Consider the following 21185-nt stretch of genomic DNA (forward strand, 5'->3'; position numbering starts at 1 on the left):
GGACCCCCACTCTCCTGCCGTCTCCTTTACATTGCTCTCTTTTTGGGGTCCTTCCGTGTGGGACTGCGGGGGGGGGGGGGGGGGGGGGGGGGGCTAGTAATGGGATTATGTGCATTGAACCCCTGGTAAGGGATATGTCTCGTGCATTCCTCTGTGAAACCCTTATACTACACAGTCGGGGGAACGATTACACATAATTGGAGTTTCTCGTTGCTATTACTCAGTCTCCTGTTAATAATTCAGCATCATTCGGGGGAGGTTCAATTTTTTTCCTAAAGTAGTTTATTTTAGGCTGCGCAAAAGCTGGAGCGTAGAAACAGGATTCCTGCCTGTGATGTCATGGGGCCTCTCTTCTGATGCTGCCCATCCTCCACCCAGTTTGATTCTTTATTCATGCTTTTTTTTATAGGGGTTGCATTATTGAGTCCCTGTATGAAAGGTCCATATGCACATGCACACACATGCAGGTATGCACACACACCAACACATGTATGCGTGCACACACTCATACACGCACACACACACATATGCACACACCCATGCATGCACGCACACATGCACACATACCAACACATGTATGTACGTACGCACTCATGCAGGCACACACGCACACACACACACAAGCACACACCCATGCATGCACGCACACATGCACACATACCAACCCATGTATGTACGTACGCACTCATGCAGGCACACACACGCGCACACACACACACACACACAAGCACACATGCACACACCCATGCATGCACGCACACATGCACACATACCAACACATGTCTGTACGCATGCACTCTTACACACTCATCCATGCACACGCACACACACATTTGAGCACATGGGCACACACACACACACACACACATGCACACACTCATGCACATGTACACACACACCACACACACACGCACGCACGCACACACACACACACACACACTTGTTCAACAAATGGTCTGTAGTCCACAGTAGCCCTGTCTGACATGGCAGCACAGATGCTGATGTTCCAGGGCTCTCCAGGGACCTACACTGTAAACACACCGAGGCTTCAGTGCTTGTCCAGGCTGCTTGGCTTTGCTAGTTAATGAATGAATCGCTGCATTGCTTGGACATCCAGCTCTATTATCCTTTCGCGCTTGCAGTAGTATTAACTGTGTCCTGCTGCACTCCTGCCCAGCCTGAGCTCATGCAAGGAGCCAGCCTTCTGGATGGCGTCCAGACCAGGGTTACTGGGCAGATTTCAATATCCCTAGCCAGCATGATGTAACCTGCTAAATAAGGCAAGACACCACAGAGTTACATGGCAATGACAGGAACAAGGAAAGGTAGAACACGGGCGTGTCCAGTGAAAGGAAAGAGCGGACGGGGTGAAAAGACAACAGAACCACAGGAACAAATGTGTAGCCACACCCCATTTGAATACTGATTGACGTATGAAATATTTCAAAGGCCCTCAGTGTTTTTAGAAGAACTGACTGTTTATAATACACTAATTAGTGGTATGATAGGAAGAGCCATTGCTACTTTAAGTAAAAATGTATGTTTTTGTTAAAGTGAATTAGCATGGTTTCTCTCACTGGTCTGGAGTGCGATTCCTCTCCTCAGTCTCTAGTATGGTTTATCCAATCGTGAGTATGGTTTCTCTCTGTGCTCCTGAGTATGGTGTCTATCACTGCTGTGAAATATGGCCTCTCTGTTCTGGAGTTGTGCTGATCTCTGTAGTGTCCTGAGCTCGTCTGAAGATGTGTTTCTTCCCGGCAGTGCCGTGAACCAGACCCAGGACTGACTCCCCTCCCTGTGCTCGTTGCAGTCTTTAGTAACCTCCTGCTCCCTTTGGCCAGCAGGGACCATCTCCCTCTCCCTCTCATCCATCTGTCCATTTGGCACATTCACCTCCCTTTCTCTCTGGTCTGTAGTAACTCCCCCCGCCATGTCCAGGGTGCAGTGAGCTCTTTTTGCCCTTCCCACTCTTTCTATCTCTTTTTCTTTCTTTTTCTCTGGCTGTCTTTCAAATTCAAATCTAAAGCAATGGTTTACTGGCAGGATGTTTGTGAACTACTGTATTACTGAAATGTTCAGCAGTAATTCAAAATGTATGAACAAATATTAAATCATTTATCTCCCTCTCCCCCCTCCCTCCTTTCCCCTCTCTCCCCCTCCTTCTCTCATTCTATCCCTCTTTCTTTCTCCATCTCTCTCTCCCTCTCTCCCCCCTCCCTCCCTCCCTCCCTCTCTCTCTCTCTCTCCCTCCTCTCTTTCTCTCCCTCCCTCTCCCTCCTCTCTCTCTCCCTTCCTCTCTCTCCCTCTCTCCCCCCTCCCTCCCTCTCCCTCTCTCTCTCCCCCCCCCCCCCCCCCCCCCCCCCCCCCCCCCCCCCCCCCTCAGGAGGATGGGAAGGCGGTGGACGGCGATGCCAACGGGGTGGAGCCGAGCCCGCGGGGGCAGAAGGAGAGCCGGAAGTGGCAGAAGCCCAGGTTCACCCGCAAGGCGCTGATGAAGTGCTGCCTGGTCAAATGGATCATCGCCAGCACGACGCCACCGGGGCCAGGTAGGGGGCGGGGCCTAAACCGCACGGCCAAACACTCACAAACACACTGTCCCAGGCCGGTTAGCTGTCAGTTAAGGGCCGTGGTACATGCTGTAAGCTTAAATTGGGATTGTGGAAATGTAGGCTTTTTTTGGGAACATCTGCTCAGAGTCTTTATTCCAGACTGACAGGCCAGTGGGCGTTGGGCCTGGATGGAGGGGGGGAGGGGGGGGGGGTGTGGCGACTGTGGATCAGAGAGAACGGCTCCAGGGCCTCGCCTCGCCTCGTTTGAATTATTGACCGCGCTCCTGATGCGCACGCGAGCCGTGTCTCACGCGTGTGCTCTCGGCTGCGGCACATGGCACACGCTTCCCCCTCCCCCCCTGCGTGCGCCCCCCCCCCCCCCCCCCCGACTTCATCTGAATTGTTAATGACAGCGTTCGCTCTGCCGCGGCCTGCGCTGCGACCTTTAGCCTGTTTTTCTGCTGACTCCCGTACCTCTCTGTTTACGCTGATCACTCCGACTTTGAGGAATCGAAACCCAATTTAACCCGCTGCCCGGGCCCTGTCTCTGCAGTGGCACACGCGTGTGTTTGACGACAGACATGTTCTGTGACACGTGGGGTCAGGGGCACGGCTTTTTCAAGGTTCTTTGAGCCGTCGTTGGAGGGATGCACAGGAGCACAGGCAGGTGGAGCTAGACGAGAACACACATTTTTAAATGAGAGACACCTCCATTCACAGCCATCTCGTAAATGGGCAATGTACGGTTGTTCGAAGGCCAGTATGAAGATGCTTTTAATGTGCATCGAGGGAGATAAGTTTATCCATTTCACACATGAATGAACAAAAGAGGCTATTAATTCTGTCTTTATTTTCAAGGTCTTGCTCTCTGATGGCTTATGGGAGAGTGAAACTTAATTAGACTGCTTGGTTCTAATTATAAGGACAGGAGCATTGGTGGTCAGAGATATTGATTGCATTGATCGATCCTATTCAAGCCATAAGTATGCCCTCGAGCACACAATGTATGTACGATAACAAAGATAATGAGCTGTATGTAAGAATTATATGTTGAAATCAAACTCCTCAGTCTGTGAGCAGAGCAATAATGGCGTATTGGATTGTTGGCCATTTAGTGCCCTCTAGTGTTTTGAAAAGGAACTTTAAGGAAATTAAACCTAATTTCTTATTTATTTCTGTACGCTTATAAGGATAGCCTAATGCATGCTTGGAGTACATTACAATAGCTTTCATGTTTTGTTGTCCAAGCACTTTGTTATCTTAAGATATGGTGATTTAGTTGGTTACTCAAGAGATTTCTTAAAGTTTGAGGTGAATTGGAGAAAACAATTTGGCATGGTGCGTGTGTATGTGTGTTTATGTGTGTGTGCACGCACGTTTGTTCATGTGTATGTGCATTTTTGCATGTGTTTGTGTATGGTGGGGGGTATTCAGTGGGGAAAAAATCATGTTTATCTTCAGTGGCAAACTACGGTTATGAAGAACCTGAGGAGAGAGGAGAAGCCAAATCCTAAAGCTGGACCTCGATGTCCTCTCTCTCTCGCTCTCTCTCTCTCTGGAACTAAACCTGTAAGGGGCCGACAGCTCCTCTCAGCCCATCCCCGCAGTGCGTACGGTCGGCCCTGTCCCGTGTCCAGCAGGTGCATTAGAGGGACCAGCAGGGACCCCGCGAGGGAAGATGGGGCGGAGCCAAACGTGTGTATTCTGCTTTGTGGGCACACGAGCGTTCACCTGGTTATTACTCAGCAGCTATAAATAAAACCCATCTGCAGAAGCAGCGCGGTCATCATTGCATTAAGGGGAAATGAGATACAGCGATAGAGGGAGGAAGGGAGACGGAGGGATGAGTGGCAGTTACTGGGAGATGGGGCGGGGGTGGGGGGTGGGGGGGTGGTTAGAGAGTGAGCTGTGTGTGTAATAGGGGTGCAGGACAGGACTCCCCCCCCCCCTTTTCAAAACCAATGAACTGCACGCCTGGCTGCTTCCTAGTTCTTTAGTAAATAACACTGTAATATATAGACCTATGCCTATCGAGCATATCACCCTGTACAGCGAGGGGTCGTTCAGCGACTGTGGGAAGGGGGAGGGGCGGTTGGGGGTAGCTGGTAACACGTTTATTGCAGTGTGATGCACTATAAATGCAACACGACCGGAATGTGTTCTCTTGACGCGGCCAAAAAACACGTAAAGCTCTGCTTTTCTTTCAAAAGAGGCGCTGGGTTCACTTCGCAAAGCGCTGACTGTGATGTCCGGGCCACAGTGTGTGTACACAGAGATTTGGTCCCCGGCGGTCAGGATGTAGAGCGGTTTCCTGCACCGACAAAGGGAGATTCTTGCACTGTTTGGCGGTAATCTACTTAAAGTGATTATGCTAACTTATTTTTTGAACTTGAATTGACTAGAAGCACAAAACCTCAGGAGTGGAATGGGTGCGTCGGGGGCATGTCAATGTAATTAGAATCGCATTTCCTGGTGTGGTCATTAGGCTCAATTTGCAGCTGATGAAGCAGAGAATGATGCTGGGGGTGGGGGGGTGGGGGGGGGGGTGGGGGGGTGGGGGGTATCCATGACAGCATGATTCCAGTGTCGTTTTCTGGTCCCAAAGCATCATCACTCCACTCAGATCCTGATGGCCTTTATAAATGAAAAGATTTTTTTTTAAATATTAGAAATAGAAATAAAGACAGGATCTAGGGGCAGGGGGAGGGCAAGCACGAAGAGACAGGTGGATAATCCTTTTGAGGGAGAGCTTGAAAGGACTGAGTGAATTAGGGAAGACAATGAACTGAAGGAGAGAGAGAGAGAGGCTCAGTGAGAGAGAGAGAGAGAGAGATAGAGAGAGAGAGAGATGAAAAGAAGGGAAAAGAAGTGAGGGACTTCAGGATCAGAAGGCAGGGCAGAGAGAAAGGTAGTCAAAGGAAGACTCCGGAAGAGTGGGAAGAGGACCATGGCGAAAGGCAGAAGTACTTATCTTTGCCACTGAAGAATTTCCATCAGCGCAGTCCTGTGAGTGCGTGTCAGCGGCGAGGCTCTGTGCGCACCGGAGTGTGAAGAGCAAGTGACCGGAACGAGCCTGCAGCCCGGAGGAGGAGGAGGAGGAGGAGGAGGAGGAGGTGGGGAGGTGTGATTTTCCCCCTCAGCACAGGTGCAGTGAACTGCCCACCTTGCAGATATGCCCAGAGAAATAAATGCCTCATTTTGTTGTTACTCGGGCAGAACTCTGTGGCGCTGAGGTCTTGTGTGAGAGCGCTGCCCCGCCGTCTCCGTTGCGGTGCTGGCAAGGCCGCCGGCTGAGACTCTGCTAACTCTGCTCTCCAGCGCGCGCCGTAGGACCTCCCCCTGCTGGCAGCCACCGGCCGTTCCGTTTGACTGACACTGTGGAAGTGCGGGACCCGGGAAGAGGGGGGCAGAGAGGGAAAGAGCAGGGAGAGGGTAGATGTCCCGGGCTCTGGGCTGGGACTGAAGACGCTCAAGAGTTACCCGGGGCAGACACCCCCTTGCTTTTGGGATCCGGGCACTGTTCATTAGTGACCAGACCGAGCTGCCTTGGTCCTGGAAAACTCAGAGTTTAGTTCTGGTTGTGGTTCTTGCATCGGGAGTGGGACCGTCCTCGTTGGGCTCCCAGAACCGCGGACCGGAGTGACCGGTGCAGGAGCTGGAGACCCTTCGGTCCGGCCGGGACGGGCGCAGGTGCACGCGAGACGCGGGTTCGGCGGGTACGGGCGCGGGCGAGCAGAGCACAATGAGCCTCTGCAGGTCCGAGCTGCGGCGGGAACTGGGCAAAGCACTGCGCTGCCTCTACGGGTTCATCACGGGCACCCTGGTGCAAGGTACCGCGACCCCCCCCCACCCCCCCGACCCTGCGCGCGTATCCCCCCCTCCCCCCCCCTCCGAAACAGCCCTCAGGGCTGCTCTCTTTCAATGTCACATTCTCCTCTGTGTTTCCTTTACCCTCCTCTGTCTGCTGTTCCATTCTCTTATCATAACAGTGATTGTAAGCGTTGTGTTTTGCCATGTTTTTTAAAAAGGCAGTTTTAGTAGCTTTAGTTTCAGGCTCATTCTTTGTACCTCTTACTTTTGCACAGATAATATATCAAAGTGTAAACGTGTCCTGCAGCATATTACAGGGCCGTGGGGAAAATGGTAATATTCTCATACGTACTTCTGCTTTCCTGTAGCTGTCCTCTAGATTTTGTCAGACGGAGGTGTAAAAAGTTTATTGCGGTTTTGATCTTGTGGATGACACGTACATTTCTGACAACTGAAATTCTCGGAAAAGACTTTTAAGAACACGTCCGTATAAATGTAAAGATAAAATGGGATTCGGGTTATGTAATTTACTTCACTTATTCAAAAGTCTGAGCTGAAAACTTTTGCTGAAGGAGTATCAGTAGCTGTGTGTCTGCTCGGGATTTCAGCTGTCTCAGAGTGTGTGTTTATCCTGTTTGTGGTTCTGTCTGTCCCTGCATGTGTTGTTAATGAGCTATAATTATCTGAGGATCTGTGCTTTACCGTGTGATTCAGTAAGTACAGCATCTTTTTTCTGTGTTTCTTTGTGTTCTGGCAAAGCTGATCCTCAAGTAGCCCCCCCACTGTTTCTCCTTCTATATCCATCTCTCTGCATCCTGATTCACTCTCCTCCTTTCCCCCATTCTGTCTTTAAATCTCCATCCCTTTACTATCATTTTTCTTTGTGTGTGTGTGTGTGTGTGTGTGTGCGTACATGAGTATGTGCGTGTGTGTGTGTGTGTCTATGTGTGTGCATGCCAAGATGTGTGTTTGTGTGTGTGTGTGTATATGTGTGTTTGTTACAAAACACACCTGGGTGTTTGTCAGTTGTCCTGAATTATTGGAAGTTGTGCAGCATGCACAAAGAGACCGTTTCCATGGAGACAGTTTTGTCCCAGGCTCACCTCTTATGACCAGTGCAGCAGGGGTCGGGACGGAACATGTACCCGTCCAATGGCTCCATGGCAACTGTAACTAAGATATGCGTTGCGACTGTATGAGACAAACGGGTCCCTAGGAATGTGATTGGCTGGATGTACTGCGCATATAAAAATCTGTATATTTTTGATTTGTCCTTGGAATGATCAATTAACTTTTTATTTTAGAAACTTACAGAAGACCTTGTCAGCAGGCTTCTGATAAATTTCATTTTAACCTTTTGATTTCTTAAAGATTTCCATTTTATGTTTTGAATAATACATAGCCATACTGGAATTCTGCTGTTTAATGTAATGACCATTTACGGTTGTTATGCTCAATATCCTAACATGCCTATTAGTCTGCTATATACAATGAACGCCATAATGTTTGGGACAAAGATTTTTTTTTTCTTGATTGGGCTCTGTACTCCAAAATTTTAGATTTGTAATCAAACAGTCCACATGCGGTTAAAGTGATCGTTCACTGTTTTTATTTAAGGGTATTTGCGTACACTTTGGATTCACCTTGTAGAAATTACAGCACTTTTTATCCATGACTCCCCTCGCACATCTTGGGCAGTTCCTTTCTTTCTCCACACTTTGCTCTTGCCATCACTCTGATACAAGTGAATCTTGGTCTTATCTGTCTGTAAGACTTTTTTCCAGGAGGATGTTTTAGGTGCTTCTTAGCAAACTGTCACCTGGTAATTAAGAGTCCATTTAAAGTGTATGGATAGCAATTTCAAGATGTGAATCATTGTCTGCTTGTGTCTAAGTTACTTTTAGTCCATCTCATCTTAGTGTTGACTCAAAATATAACTCTGAAAAAACGTATTTCCGAAGTATGATTAAATATGTGATTAATCACATTTAACTATGAAAATGATTAGTTCAGCTTGGTTTTGGGTACAATCACTGTAAATTGAAGTTTGAAGAGAGAAATGGCTTGCTACTGTTTACCGTACCATTTAATTAGTAAAAACTAAAACACCAAACACAAAATTAACCAAAATGGCGGTTTACCAAATATAGGTGAGTTACTCCTCCAGACACTGGAAGAACAGGTTTAATCCTGTGAGATGTTTCGGAGACACAAACTCTCCCTGTGACCGGGTTCTTTTACGATCACCCTCAGCTGTGCGTGCCCGCAGGTGAGGCTGTCCCTGTCCAGGGTCCTGAAAGCTTCCCAACGCCCTGGTCATCTGGTGTTCCCGACTTCATGCCGTTCTTATGAAGTGATGTTGTGCACGTAAGCCTTGAGCTGAGATGAGTTCCCTGAAAAGCGAAAATGTCCCGAAAAGACCAATTTAATACCTACGATTTCATATCGGATTAAACTGCAGTGAGCCGGGTTGGCTGTGCTGGTTATTAATGAACTCTCGCATGGCGAGTTAGACTGGATTACGCCAGAATTGAACTTTCCTGTTTCTTTTGCTTTGCTTGATCCCCTGGGAGTTTGGTAATGCAGTGCTCACTGTAATCCCCCCAAAAGACACGGTGGAGAGGTAGCACCATAATACCCAACAGATCCATTGCCCCAAACCTAATTCTGCCTTAAAATAACCTCCGCTCTGAGGACCCCTTTTACACTTACAGATTCTAAAAATTCTTTTTATTACATTTGTGAGCAGCTCACAATAGATCAGAGATAAGGGGGAGGAACATTAAACAGGTCCAGCAGTAATGTTTTTTAATTGCATAGTTGTAGATTTATGGATTGCATTTACTGAATGAATGAGTTATTAGCATATTTATGAGCATATGTAGTTGGGTTTGGTGGAGAGAGTTTTTTTTTTATGTGGAAGATGGATGGGGGGGGGAAGTGTTGTGCCCCAGGGTTAAGCCAGGTTTAAAGCAAGCCCTGGATTGGGAGATTAATGAGGATCATCTGACTGTTAACTGCCACAGGGTTAAGAAACCCATGAAGTTTCAGTGAATCTGGGATTTTGAATATTTTCCCCCTCAAATTACTGGTATTCTGCCCTGTCTTATTTCAGTTCACTTTCAGACGTATTCACTCAACACAGATAGAACTGCTTTCAAATAATTCAAGGACATTATTACTGTACCTATCTGTGTGATAATTCAATGAGTAATATTAGAGGACGTTTGCTGACTGTTTCCATAGGAATTAATAATTGCTTTATATATTCTAACTTAATTTATTTGTTAATATGAGGGAACATGGAACATTAGAGTGCAAGTCAAATGACCAATTCCTGCTTTGGTGAATATGATTTTATGGAAAACAGCCATCACTGTATGTATGTACCGTATATTATCTTTATACAGTCAGAAGTGCCTGATAAATCCACTCAAATTTCATATCCTGTGTGCACTTCCTCATCTACTTGATTGCGATGTAATTGAGAGTACTACAGCTCAGTGGCTATTTGATATAGAACTAGTGCCACCCTGTGGATAGTTGCTATCATTGGAGAGCAGTTTTGGTTTTCTTGTCGTCCCTTAAGTTTTTGCAAAATATTTTGTGGTTTCAACAACATGGGGAATTCCAAATATTTTCCTCAAGGTAGAACACAAATTGTGTCCTTGTGTCAAATAAAACAAATGTTTTCCACAAATGAAAAGCTTCCACAAACAAAACCTTCAATTCCCCAAGTACAATTCATTGAAATATATTATTTGTGTGCTGTTATAAACAAAAAGTAATACATATATGATTGATGATAATGTTTAATCAAACTGTGTGTATTATAGTTCCTCTTTAATAATATACTGTGAATGTGGTGTGCCATATAAACATTTTGTTGAACACAGCAGTTATACAGAGTCAAGTATATAGGCCAATTCATTACTTCATATCCTGTATGTGGTCAGCAGCAACCCATGCATATCATTTATACAATATTTATGTTTACAGAAGTAGGTTATGGTTGGTGTTTTGCTGTAGCTCAAGGATGCAAAAGCAATGCCCTCTTCCAGATTTCAACCTGCAGTCTTAGGTCCTGCTGCTCCCTGTTGCATTGAAATCTGGGCATAAATCACATTTTCTGCATGCTTACATATGACTATGGTACAGTGACACAATAACTCTTTCCTGCTTCTCCTTTTATTTATGTTAATGCCACCATCGACTCTGTGTACATATTCCATCTTTTAGATGTGTATAAGTCTCAGTTCTTACAACTGGGATCAATTGGTGAACGTCTTTCATGTGCTTGGATATTCACATTAACTGTATACAAAGCCTAGGGACCTACAATACATCAAGTGGCTGCAAGTGTGTGTGAGGGGTGGGGGGAGAGGCTGGCTGTGCAGTTTCTCTGTTTGAAGCCTCTGTGCTGAGTTTCCCTGGTCATGATTCAATTACCAATGGAAAAACTCAAACTGCATGACATTTGCGATGATTGTGTGCATGCAATTGCAAGTACTGTCACTAGGGGGCAGCCAAGACTGGGAGAAGATGACTGGAGGGTCCCGAGGGACAGTCAAAGCCTTTGGAGCTCTGAATGAAGCAATGGAGTGTTTGTTTGTATTACTGTACTTGGATTAAAATAAGGTTTCAGGAATATTAAGGCTACAGGCAGCCATGGCTTAAAGTGTTTGAACCCTGTGTTAGGAATTTCAAGACAGAAAGGAATATGATATAATGAATGAAATAAAAAAACAACAGGTGGCAGGTTGTCATGGGTAACACTAGAGGAGAGTTGAAAGTTCTGGGTAAAGAGTAGGTGGGGATTGAAGAGGGGATGGATGTGGGGAGCAGAAGAAAAGGAGGCAGAGAGAAAAGAGGAGGGCTGTGATGTGCGGTGTGTTTTTGGAAAGGTCGTGTTATTTGGCGAGTGGCTTTGATGTCTTTCTCTCTAGTTCTGTCTCTGCTCTTTGGTTCAGACCCAACCCACATGCTCCAAAGAGACTGGGAAATGTGGTGTTACACACACACACACACACACGTATACGCACACACACACACTCACACACACACACACACGTATACGCACACACGCACACACACACACACCCATACACAGACATATGTAAGTTAGGGGTCAGTAACTCTCTCTTTTGAGAAGTGATGTCTGATTCAGTAGTTGAGATCATGGTTTTGAGGGCATTCCTATAGCTGCAGTATTATATGAATCACTATTTAACTGATTCAGTTGTGCTTATTTATTATTTTATAGGGTTCATGTAATTTACGCATTCCATTGCTTGATTTTCTATGCTGCAATCTTACATAGAGTTTTTTGTTTTGTGTAAGTTTTGCATAATCTCTCTAGAGTATGATGTTTTTGGGTTAAATATAAGGTTAAATCTCTGAGAAACTAATTGAAAGATTAGTTTATTGTTTTTAATCATAATTTGGGGCGCTGAGATTAGAAATGGGGGGAATGATAGCCACTTTGTCTCTGGAGTCACGCCGGCGATTCTCCCGTAGAAGCTTCCTGTCTGACTGCGGACACAGCACTGCCCGCTACCACCGCTCAGGTACTGCCTGTCTGGCTGTCTGTCTGTCTCACTGTCCGCTACCACCGCTCAGGTACTGTCTGTCTGTCTGTCTGTCTGCCTGTCTGTCTCACTGCCCGCTACCACCGCTTAGGTACTGTCTGTCTGTCTGTCTGCCTGTCTGTCTGTCTGTCTCACTGCCCACTACCACCACTCATGTACTGTCTGTCTGTCTGTCCGACTGTCTCACTGCCCTGTACCATCACTCAGGTTTTGTCCGTCCTTCTATCTATCTGTCTGTCTGTCTGTCTGTCTCACTGCCCAGTACTGTCGCTCTGGTACTGTGTCTGTCTGTCTGTGTGCCTGTCTCCCTGCATTGAATAACTTACTGTTCTGACTTTATTGGCTGTCATTCTGTCTGTCTATCCATCAGTCTCCACTGGATTTAAAAAAAAAACAAAACTCCTGTCAATGCAAGTAGTCTCGCTGATGATTAGCATAGCACTGAACAACCTAGAATAGATTATTCTTTATTGCCCACTAGAAAGAAGCGCCACCTCTATAAATATCCATTTCTCTCCATCAGATATCTTTGATCTTTCTCCTCGTCGGAGGACGCGCCTGTTTTTGGTGTAAAGGGATGGACCGGGAAATGGACTGCATATTTGTCTCTGCGTTGGCTCGCCCACCATCCCTATCAGAACTGTTCTGTTCTGAGCAAACAAAAGAACATCCCCTGCTGGAGTATACTGTATCATGCCAATGTAATTTCAGACCTTTATTGGTGGTAAGATATTGCAGTTGTAAGGGTGGGCATATTTGTGGACGGGGATATTGGCTACATCTCTAGGCGGGGATTTGTGCTTTTGCTGGCGAGCGGCCATCATGTTTGTGATAACATGCAGTATTGTATTTCTAAAGTAGGGAATACTGTATTTTGTTGATGGGCATATTGCATTTAGGGGCAGGAAGGATTGTTTGTAAGTTGAGATTGCTGGATTTGTTGACGGTGGTTTTGGTTACAGGATGGTGTAGCATATGCCAAAATGAACAAGTAGGCTGAGTAGCATTTGTTGCTTTCTGTGTTCTTTTTTATTGCTTTTTTTTTTTTTTTTTTTTGAACAGTCAGACGCAAAATAAGATCAATGAGTCCAAATGTTCCAGTTCTCACCCTCTGCTAGTATGGAGAAGGACAATGCAGCAAACAAATCAATTTAACATGCATTTCAGAGCTCTGGTTCTACGTATTTGTGTGCTTCATTGGTGTGTTTGTGTGCAAGTGTGTGGGGAGACATTTATTTTCAGTAATTCATGCATTTGCACTGGGGTTGCACTGATGTACATACACGAATGTGTCTGTTCATGGTAGTGATTGGGTATTCTATTCTTATGATATGCGCTGGAATGTATTTGTTTTGCAGTTTGTACATTGCCCCCAAATGTTGCCCCTGACCAATCATCTCTCTCTTGTGTGCTTGAGCACCCAAGACCGAGGCAGGAATCCGCTCTTAGGATTTTTTTTTTGTTGTTGTGGTAGATGTTTCTGTTGATATGTTTATTAAAGTTGAGTAAGGAAGAGCTCGAGCGCTAATGGTCTGGCTTCCCCGAGGGAACTTCTCTCTGCCGTGCTCTTTGGCTGACTTGGGGCTGCCGGTTCGTTGTGCTGAGTCAGAAGACCTCAGGCCGGCAGCGTTTATGAAACCTAAAAGGCTTCCGCGGGCGTACGAGCTTTATGATAACTGGGAAATGCGTCTGGCCTCGGGCAGGAGCTATCTGCTCATGTGGGAGACAGGAAGGCCGGAGAGAGAGAGAGAGAGAGAGAGAGAGAGGGAGGAAAGGACAGGACAGGGAGTCCTCGCGCAGCGTGAGGAAGAAGGGAGCAGGAGACCGGGCGGAGGGATGGAGTGATTAATGCGTCCGTGGACAGAGACGGATGGAAAATGATTATGAGGAAGGAAACAGAGAACATGTTGCTTTAATTTAGCTTGAAATATCTTCAAATTTGTATTAATGTATCTTCTTGCTCTTGGGAGCAGAGCAGACAACTGCCTTTCACACATTTAGCCGTATGTTCATGAATAATAATTTTATGAATAATAATAATAATAAACTCAAACTGCAGTGACATTTAACAAATCAACTGTCAATAATTGCAACGAGGGAAAGTCAGTCAGTATCCATAGTGCTTCAGTGGAAATTCATTTGAAAATTATAATTAGATTGTGTTGATCCAATACCTGTCAGGAAGACTCAAGAGCCTGATAGAGGGTGTGGGCAAAATGACTCCATTCACAAACAAGGCCAGGCAGCCTTGGCAATCATGGGATAATAAGCTGACATTCTACTGAAGCAACATGGGAAGTGTAGTCTTTTATCCGAGTGCATGGCTCACTTCACTGCTGTAATTGCTTGAACGCTTTGAAAAAAATGAATGGGATTATTGTCCATGTCTTCCTAGCCACCGTGGTCTCTGGTGGTAAGCATAAAGCCTTTGAGAACAGTCACAAGGACTGAACTGTCACATGTTTGTGGTGCTTGAAACACCAAAGATGATCACAGTATATGCTGTACTGTCTCAACAGAACACACACATAGAGTGTGAGTCTCAAGAGAATAGATAAGACCCTTTAAAACAACACAGAATGGGCAACATCTCGACATTTGGTTTTTGGTTCAGTTCACAATGTGTGATCACGCAGTTAGCAGCGCTGAATAGAAAATATCGTGTAGCTACATAACAAAACTTCAGTTTATTTCAGTAACCTAAAGTTTGGACAGCGATGGATGGGCCGGATCTCCACGGCAGAGACTCATTACCGTGTGCCGGGCTGTGCGTTGTGCATCATAATTTGCATCGTCAGACGGTAAAGATCTTGAGATCCCGGCTCCTCGAGGAAGAATGTTGTGTCAGCACAGGGTCCATCTCTTAAAAAAGCTGTAAGTGTTTTAATGTTTGTCTCAGAGGATTCGGGCTCGAGTCATTCCGCCAGCCTAAAAGCTCGAGTTAATTTCCCATATCCCGTTTTTCTCCGATGCCAGATTTTTAAATACCGTCTGTCGGGGAGAAACGTCTCCTTGTAGCGGAAATGCGTCTCCTCACATGCATGAATCTGCACTATATCAGAAAAGTTATGTCCTCAGTACTTGACAGAAGTTGTATTGACATTTTGGCAGTTAAGACATTATGTATACAGCATAATATAGAGTACAGAACCATTCAGGAAAGGCAAAAGGCAGTGAATCACACAAATTCGAGTACGAGACTTTATTGCCGACAAAGTGGAAATTTGCCGTTGTCTCCGCCATAAAAAGACAAAAAGGCAAAAGTACAAAAACCTCTAAGTATTTTAAAAGACGATTCAAAATTACTTTTTACTGTTACTGCCTGGGCTGCAGCAAAAACGCAGAGGTGTCACAACCGGTCTCTCGTTCCATTCAGGACCCTAATAGCATCATGGGAAAATGCAACAGGAAGTGGTGCTTTTTAGTGGGTTTGCATTCTCTATTTGCTTCACCCACCCTATTCTGACCCCAGTATGGAATGGCGGATTGTGTACAGCTATTCGGTGGAGGGCAGATAAATGTTCTCTGCCCCAAAGTGTGTGATGTCAGCCACTGCTGACGTCATCACACCCCAGTTCGCCGATTGGGGCTCACAGACGTGAGTTGGAGGATGGCAGGTGCATCTCAACAGGTGGAGTTGCAGGTGCGGAGGCACTGTAGGCCCAGCCAGCTGAAACCCTCACTTCCCTGGCCGACGTTAGCGGCAGTTGTGCATTGCCCTCTGGGGCTGCTGACCGCAGTGGGACCTGGCTTGGTTGGGATGCGTAACCAGACCGTGGGACTAACCTGTGCACTAAAAGAGTACATGTTAGGATCAGTCATCCAGTGGCTTGGTTTGCTTATTCAACTAAAAAACTGACTGTACGTCTGTCTCTCTTACTCGTTCTCTGACTCTCTCTCTCCATCTTTTTCTTTTTGCACAGTCCATGCTGCTAATTGCCTCTCTGGCCACAACCCAGTGCCATCATGGCAGGTAGAAAAGGTGAAAGAGGCAGAGAGAGGGGGATCAGAGAGAGAAAAATAGAGAGGGAGAAGAAGAGGGGAACAGAGGTAAAGAGAAAGGGAGGGAGAGGGGAGGGGGAGAGCGAGAGGCCTTATCGATTTGTCTTGCTCTACCCCTCTCCTTTTCCTCCTCTTACCTTCTCTCCATCTCCCATCATCTCTAACACAGTGCATTAGTAAGTGCAAACTCAGCTTTCAGCTATTCTTCTCTCCACTTCCTCTTCTACTCTGGAAAACACTTATATACACTCAAACACACACTCACACACACACACACACACACACACACACACACACACACACGCAGATAATACCAGACTCACTGATCAGCTCTGACACACCTTGACAGCACCACCGTGTGTTTTGACAGTGACATTCATTGATGAGGAGTAGCTCTGGTATACGTGATCCTGCTGTATGGACAGACAGTGTACGGAGAGCCTCGCATATATCATGACACCGTTTGCTCCGAGCTCCCGCGTCTGTGGCTGCTGGATCTCCCAGGATGCTCTCTGTTTTCTGCTTGTCTCATGCTTCTTCGATGACGCGTGAAACGATGAGGTCATCGCTCCCACGAACCCCAGACAGCGACAGGCAGGCCTTATCCGTGACTTCAGTTCAGAGGTCACAGGTGAGAGTGCACTTAAATGCAAGTCTTGGACCATGAAAGGTTCATCAAATAATAGTTACAAACTAGCTCATCTTCTTAGAGATTTTGGTGGCTTCTAAAAACCCAGTGAGGTATATGTGTGCTGAAACTAGCTGGTTATGGAGATAGAGGAGAGAGGGTGTTTTCCTCTCTCTATCTCAGTGGTGTTTTCAAGCCTGGCCTAATCTGTTTTTTCTTGGAGGTGGAGCCGTGAAGCAGCCATTGATTCACCTCTCCTCAGGTGTCCTGACAGGTGCCTAATTGCACCAAACCTACTCAAGTACTCCGTGCGTCCCTGCAAGCACAGTGTGTAATTCTCCTGCTTTGAGGCAGTCCGCAATGACAAGCAGACACGGTCGCACCTTGCGTACATTACGCAGTGCACAAGTTGTGTGTGTGTGTGTGTGTGTGTGTGTTCTCTCTGGAGATGAAGCTAGCGGAATATTTGGAGCCGTGAGCTGTCTCTCTGTGCACAGGCGGTACAGGGACGGGAAACTGTGGATGCGCGACCTGTTACCACAATGCCTCCATTTTGGCTCGAGGAAATCAGCTCCGCGCACTCTGCTCTGGCGCTCTCTGAGTTATCCGAGGAGGAGAGGGAGAATCGAAGCAGGGGACGGGTGGGAGGAATGGTGGGGGTGTCCCTGGAATTTGATCCCCTCCTTATCTCTCTCTCTCACTCCCCGGCCCAGTTGGGAAAAAATAAGAGACTTTTTCTCCCGGCATCGGGGCTGTTATCTGTCTGAGGCGGAGTGGGGCTGCGGTCGGCCAGAAGCGATAGCACGCCCGGGGTGGAAGGAAAAGAGGAGGAGAAGTGGTTTGTGGCTGGAGAGAGCGAGGGCATGAAAGCAGGAGGTGAGTGCGAAGAGAGAGAGAGAGAGAGAGAGAGGGGGTGGGATGGGATGGGTAGGGGAAGAAGGAGAGGAGGATAAATGGACTGAGAGGTGAGGTGGGGAGAGAGAGAGAGTGCCTAGTTCAAGCATCTTTAGCCTCTGACAGGACACTGAGGGAGAGAGAGTGGGAGGGAGGGAAGAGTATAAACTGAAAGAAGAGATGGAGAGAGAGAGAGAGCGGAGCCCTTGACACAGACGTACGGAGAACGAAAGCGCTGGAGACGAAAGATAACTGTCGTTAAAAGGGCACGGAGCGAAGGAGAGACGGGGGGGAAAGAGAGAGGTTCTGGTCCACCAATGGGAGCGCCTCTCTGAGGAGAGGGGGCGACAGCACGGGGGAAGGCGAACACAAACTTCTTCATTTTAAGAGAGGCTGCGTTTCCATCCCCGCGAGTGCACCAGCTTGGACCGGACGCCATGAGGACCAACGACGGACGTGAAGGCACGCGCTGCAGGAGGGACGCCCGTCACTGAAGACTGCGAAGAGGAGGGAAGGAGGAAGGACGCAGAACCGAAGCCCTCGTCGGGAAACTCCCCCGGGAGGCGAAGTGTTTGGAGGAACGCACCGGCCTCGCACGAAGGTCGAACCGAAAGGGAAGCAGAAGAAATCCTTTCTTTCGAAGTAACAAACAGTTTGCGTCTCAGATTCAGGGGCTTTTTTTTACCGTCTTTTCATTGCGTTCAGAACTTTGTTGATTTCACAGGTTGCAGCATGAGTGCAGCGTGGACGCTGGACTCTTCGTGAAGTTTGCCAGAGATTATATTCCCTATGGAGAGAGCGTTCGCGTTGCCGTATTCCCCTGTGCACGTTATCGTATGGCCTTGGCCATATGGGTCAGACGCTGTGTTCTAGTTACTCTGCGCCTAATTCAGTGCGTCAGCCAATCAGGCAGAGTGCTCATGAGTCAGTACCCCGGTCCGGTGGTTAGTGTGTCACGCTGCTCCGTTTCTCTGACGCCCGCGTAGTTCTCGCTGATCATTTTGGGGAAAACGCCGCGAGGAACGCGACCCGGACTCGCCGGATTTCATGCGTTCGTACCTTCGAAACCCACCCGTCGCCACGATTCGTCGTGGATTTTTTTTCTCCCACCCCCGAAGCCGGGATTGTGTGATGTGATTTTTGGGGAAGGCGCAGCCCTCAGCCACTTTTGAAGAGAGTCGCTTCCTCGTTTCCCGCTGGCGCTCTGAAAACGGAGTCTCTCCCGGGCAGACCTCGCGGCGTTATGGGAGGAGCCACGGGGCGGGCCTAAATGGCGGTTTGTGCGCGAGGCCCCTCCGTTCCGCGTGCCATGTAGCGGAACCCGCTTCGCTCGCCACGTTCCCATGCCGGCCCAGAATGCTCTCCCCGCCGCTGTGACTGCCCGCCTTCTCCGATAGGCAAGGCTAGCGCACACCGCCCTCCCCGGCGCGCCCCCCCCCCCCCCTTCCCCCCCCCCACCCCGGCAGCCAGCCATGGGGATCCAGGGCATGGAGCTGTTCGCCATCGGCGTGGTCATCATTCTCTTCGTGGCGGTGCTCAAGCAGTTCGGCATCCTGGAGCCCATGTCCTTCGACGGTAAGGGCCGGGGAGGGGGAGGCCCCGCGTAGCCGCCGCGGTAACAGGCGAGCCGGGGAACTGGCTGAGCGTAGCGCGCGCGCGCTAGGCGGGAGGAATTCCCCTGGCAGCGGAAACAAACGTGAAAGGAATGGGGAGGAAAATTGGAGAAAAAAACCAGTGCATCTGGTAAGTGTTAGCAAGTTTGAGGCTGCGAGTTTGAGACATGGCCATCGTAATGTGAGAAGCGTCCTGGAGAAAATTTGGCAAGCCACAAAAAGGAAAATTTCGATTTTTATAAGTGTTTGATTATTCCACAGTTTTTTTGTCACCTTGGACAGTCTGTCTTCTGCAGGTTGGTAACAGAGTTTGAATTATCGTTTCTTGTCAGGTTATGTTATGAGGATACAGTAATATCACGAAAAATGGTCATTGCTGAAGTCAGGTTGAAGTGACCACATGACCTATTGACCACGTGATTACTACAGTTAGTGCATTCTTAACCCTTTGAAGAGCAGATTTTTTGGAATGTTTTTTTTTTAAATTCTATGTCAGTGTTCTAGAACTACACTACACTAATGAGAATAGTCTCATCCAGTCATTGCACTGGATTGTGCCTGTCAGCTCCTATCAGGAGAGGAGAGCCGAGTGGTTAAGTGTCCTCTGACATCACAATCATTTTCAAAATATTCGAAAACGTGCGACAGTTCAGATGTTCCGTTTTTATGTCCTAGAAAAAGGAGTGTCATTGGACGGTTTTCCAGGTGCTGGGGGGTTCTGTTATTCCATGACAGGCAGTTGGGTTCCACCTTAGAAATATGGCTATACAAAATAAAGTGATATTATAACATTATGAGGAAAAGGTTATGATTAGCTGTGTCATCTGGAGAGTCATAAGAACTGGCGTAACAGATTAGCACTAGCCTTTGATTTGCAATGCTCTTTCATTTTTTAATATCACGTTTTTGTTATGAGCGATGTCTGATGCGGAATCGTCGTTGCGTCTGTTGAAAGCCGCAGGGTGTAATGAGGATTTGTATCACATGCTGGAACACGATGGTGACAAAACATGTTTGAACACAATCTGTTGATCAGAAAACCATTTAACTTATCCAACCAGCTTGTTTTAAGAGATGTAATAATGATATGCTACTTCACTTTGCAGAAGTTTTTAATGGTAAGAAATTCCCTTACTGAACTGAATTGGTATTCAGTGCCAAATATAATGGGGATATTGGTAATATTATATTGAAAAAGTTTTGTACAGTAATCTTGTCACATTGGCAGTTATTTTGGGTGAGACTGGCGCAGTTCCACAGAGCAGCTGATTCTCAAACCTGTATATGCCCCACCTCCCCTTCTGGCACGGGGTTCGATTCTCGCCATGCCCCTTTCTGTGCTGTGGTCCCATCTCTATGTCTGTAACTCTCTGCCCCCCCCCCCCTCCTCTCAATAGATGAGAAATAAAAATACAATGGGAGGGTAGGCTGTCCACTCCCTTTTTTAAAAATGGCTGTGATTTATCATGAGTAATACTCATTAGTTTCTAGTAATTTAAGTAATTTTGTTTAGAAATTGCATCATTCAGTATGACAATGCAAAGACCTGCAGCAGTACCTGTAGCCGTACCGTTGGTTGGCTATTGCAGGTTTTCTGACACCACTGGATGAAGGCCATAGTGCTGTCCTCACTGACCCTTATAAAGCTGATTATATATTTATGTGTGCTTTGTTCGTCCTGGAAAACAAAATAACAAGTACGTCCAAAAAAGTTCAATTTAAACATATTTCTGGAAATATTTCTGGGTTTCAGATGAGTTGTCAGTCTGATGAAGAGCCACGGTTGCATTTCAGCGCTCATAAATAAATTAAAAAATAAAGCGAACACAATGTGCAGATTATCCTTTTTATCCTACTTGACTTCATTGTCTCCCAGAATTGCGATTTTATGCAGTGAGTAAGAGAATAATGCATGTAAAACCAGTGCAGGACAGAAATGAGAGATTTCTGTTGTCCACTAGTTTACATATTTGAGATATTGAACTTTTCCCTATTGTGTAGAACATTGACCTGGTTGAAGTTAATCCCGTGCACAGATTGAGTCCATCTCTTGAGGCGGAGAGTGTTGATCTTGTGTCTAGAGCGGCCATTGTTAATCTCG

At 46.9% G+C, this 21185-nt stretch overlaps 1 protein-coding gene across 3 annotated transcripts in view; it reads left to right on the forward strand.

Annotated features, from left to right (window-relative positions):
• Positions 1-21185, forward strand: part of LOC118237067 (calsenilin-like) — a 42066-nt gene that overhangs the window by 11415 nt on the left and 9466 nt on the right. For 2 of the 3 annotated variants that reach the window (XM_035435475.1, XM_035435476.1), the window contains exon 2: positions 2384-2546. In XM_035435475.1, coding sequence (XP_035291366.1) covers positions 2384-2546 — 163 coding nt within the window. Of the gene's footprint in view, positions 1-2383; positions 2547-5669; positions 6380-21185 lie in introns of those variants that run through there. The other variant, XM_035435478.1, reaches the window with a different exon arrangement.

The sequence above is a fragment of the Anguilla anguilla genome, chromosome 10 (genome assembly GCF_013347855.1).
Source record: "Anguilla anguilla isolate fAngAng1 chromosome 10, fAngAng1.pri, whole genome shotgun sequence".
NCBI classification, from domain to species: Eukaryota; Metazoa; Chordata; class Actinopteri; order Anguilliformes; family Anguillidae; genus Anguilla; species Anguilla anguilla.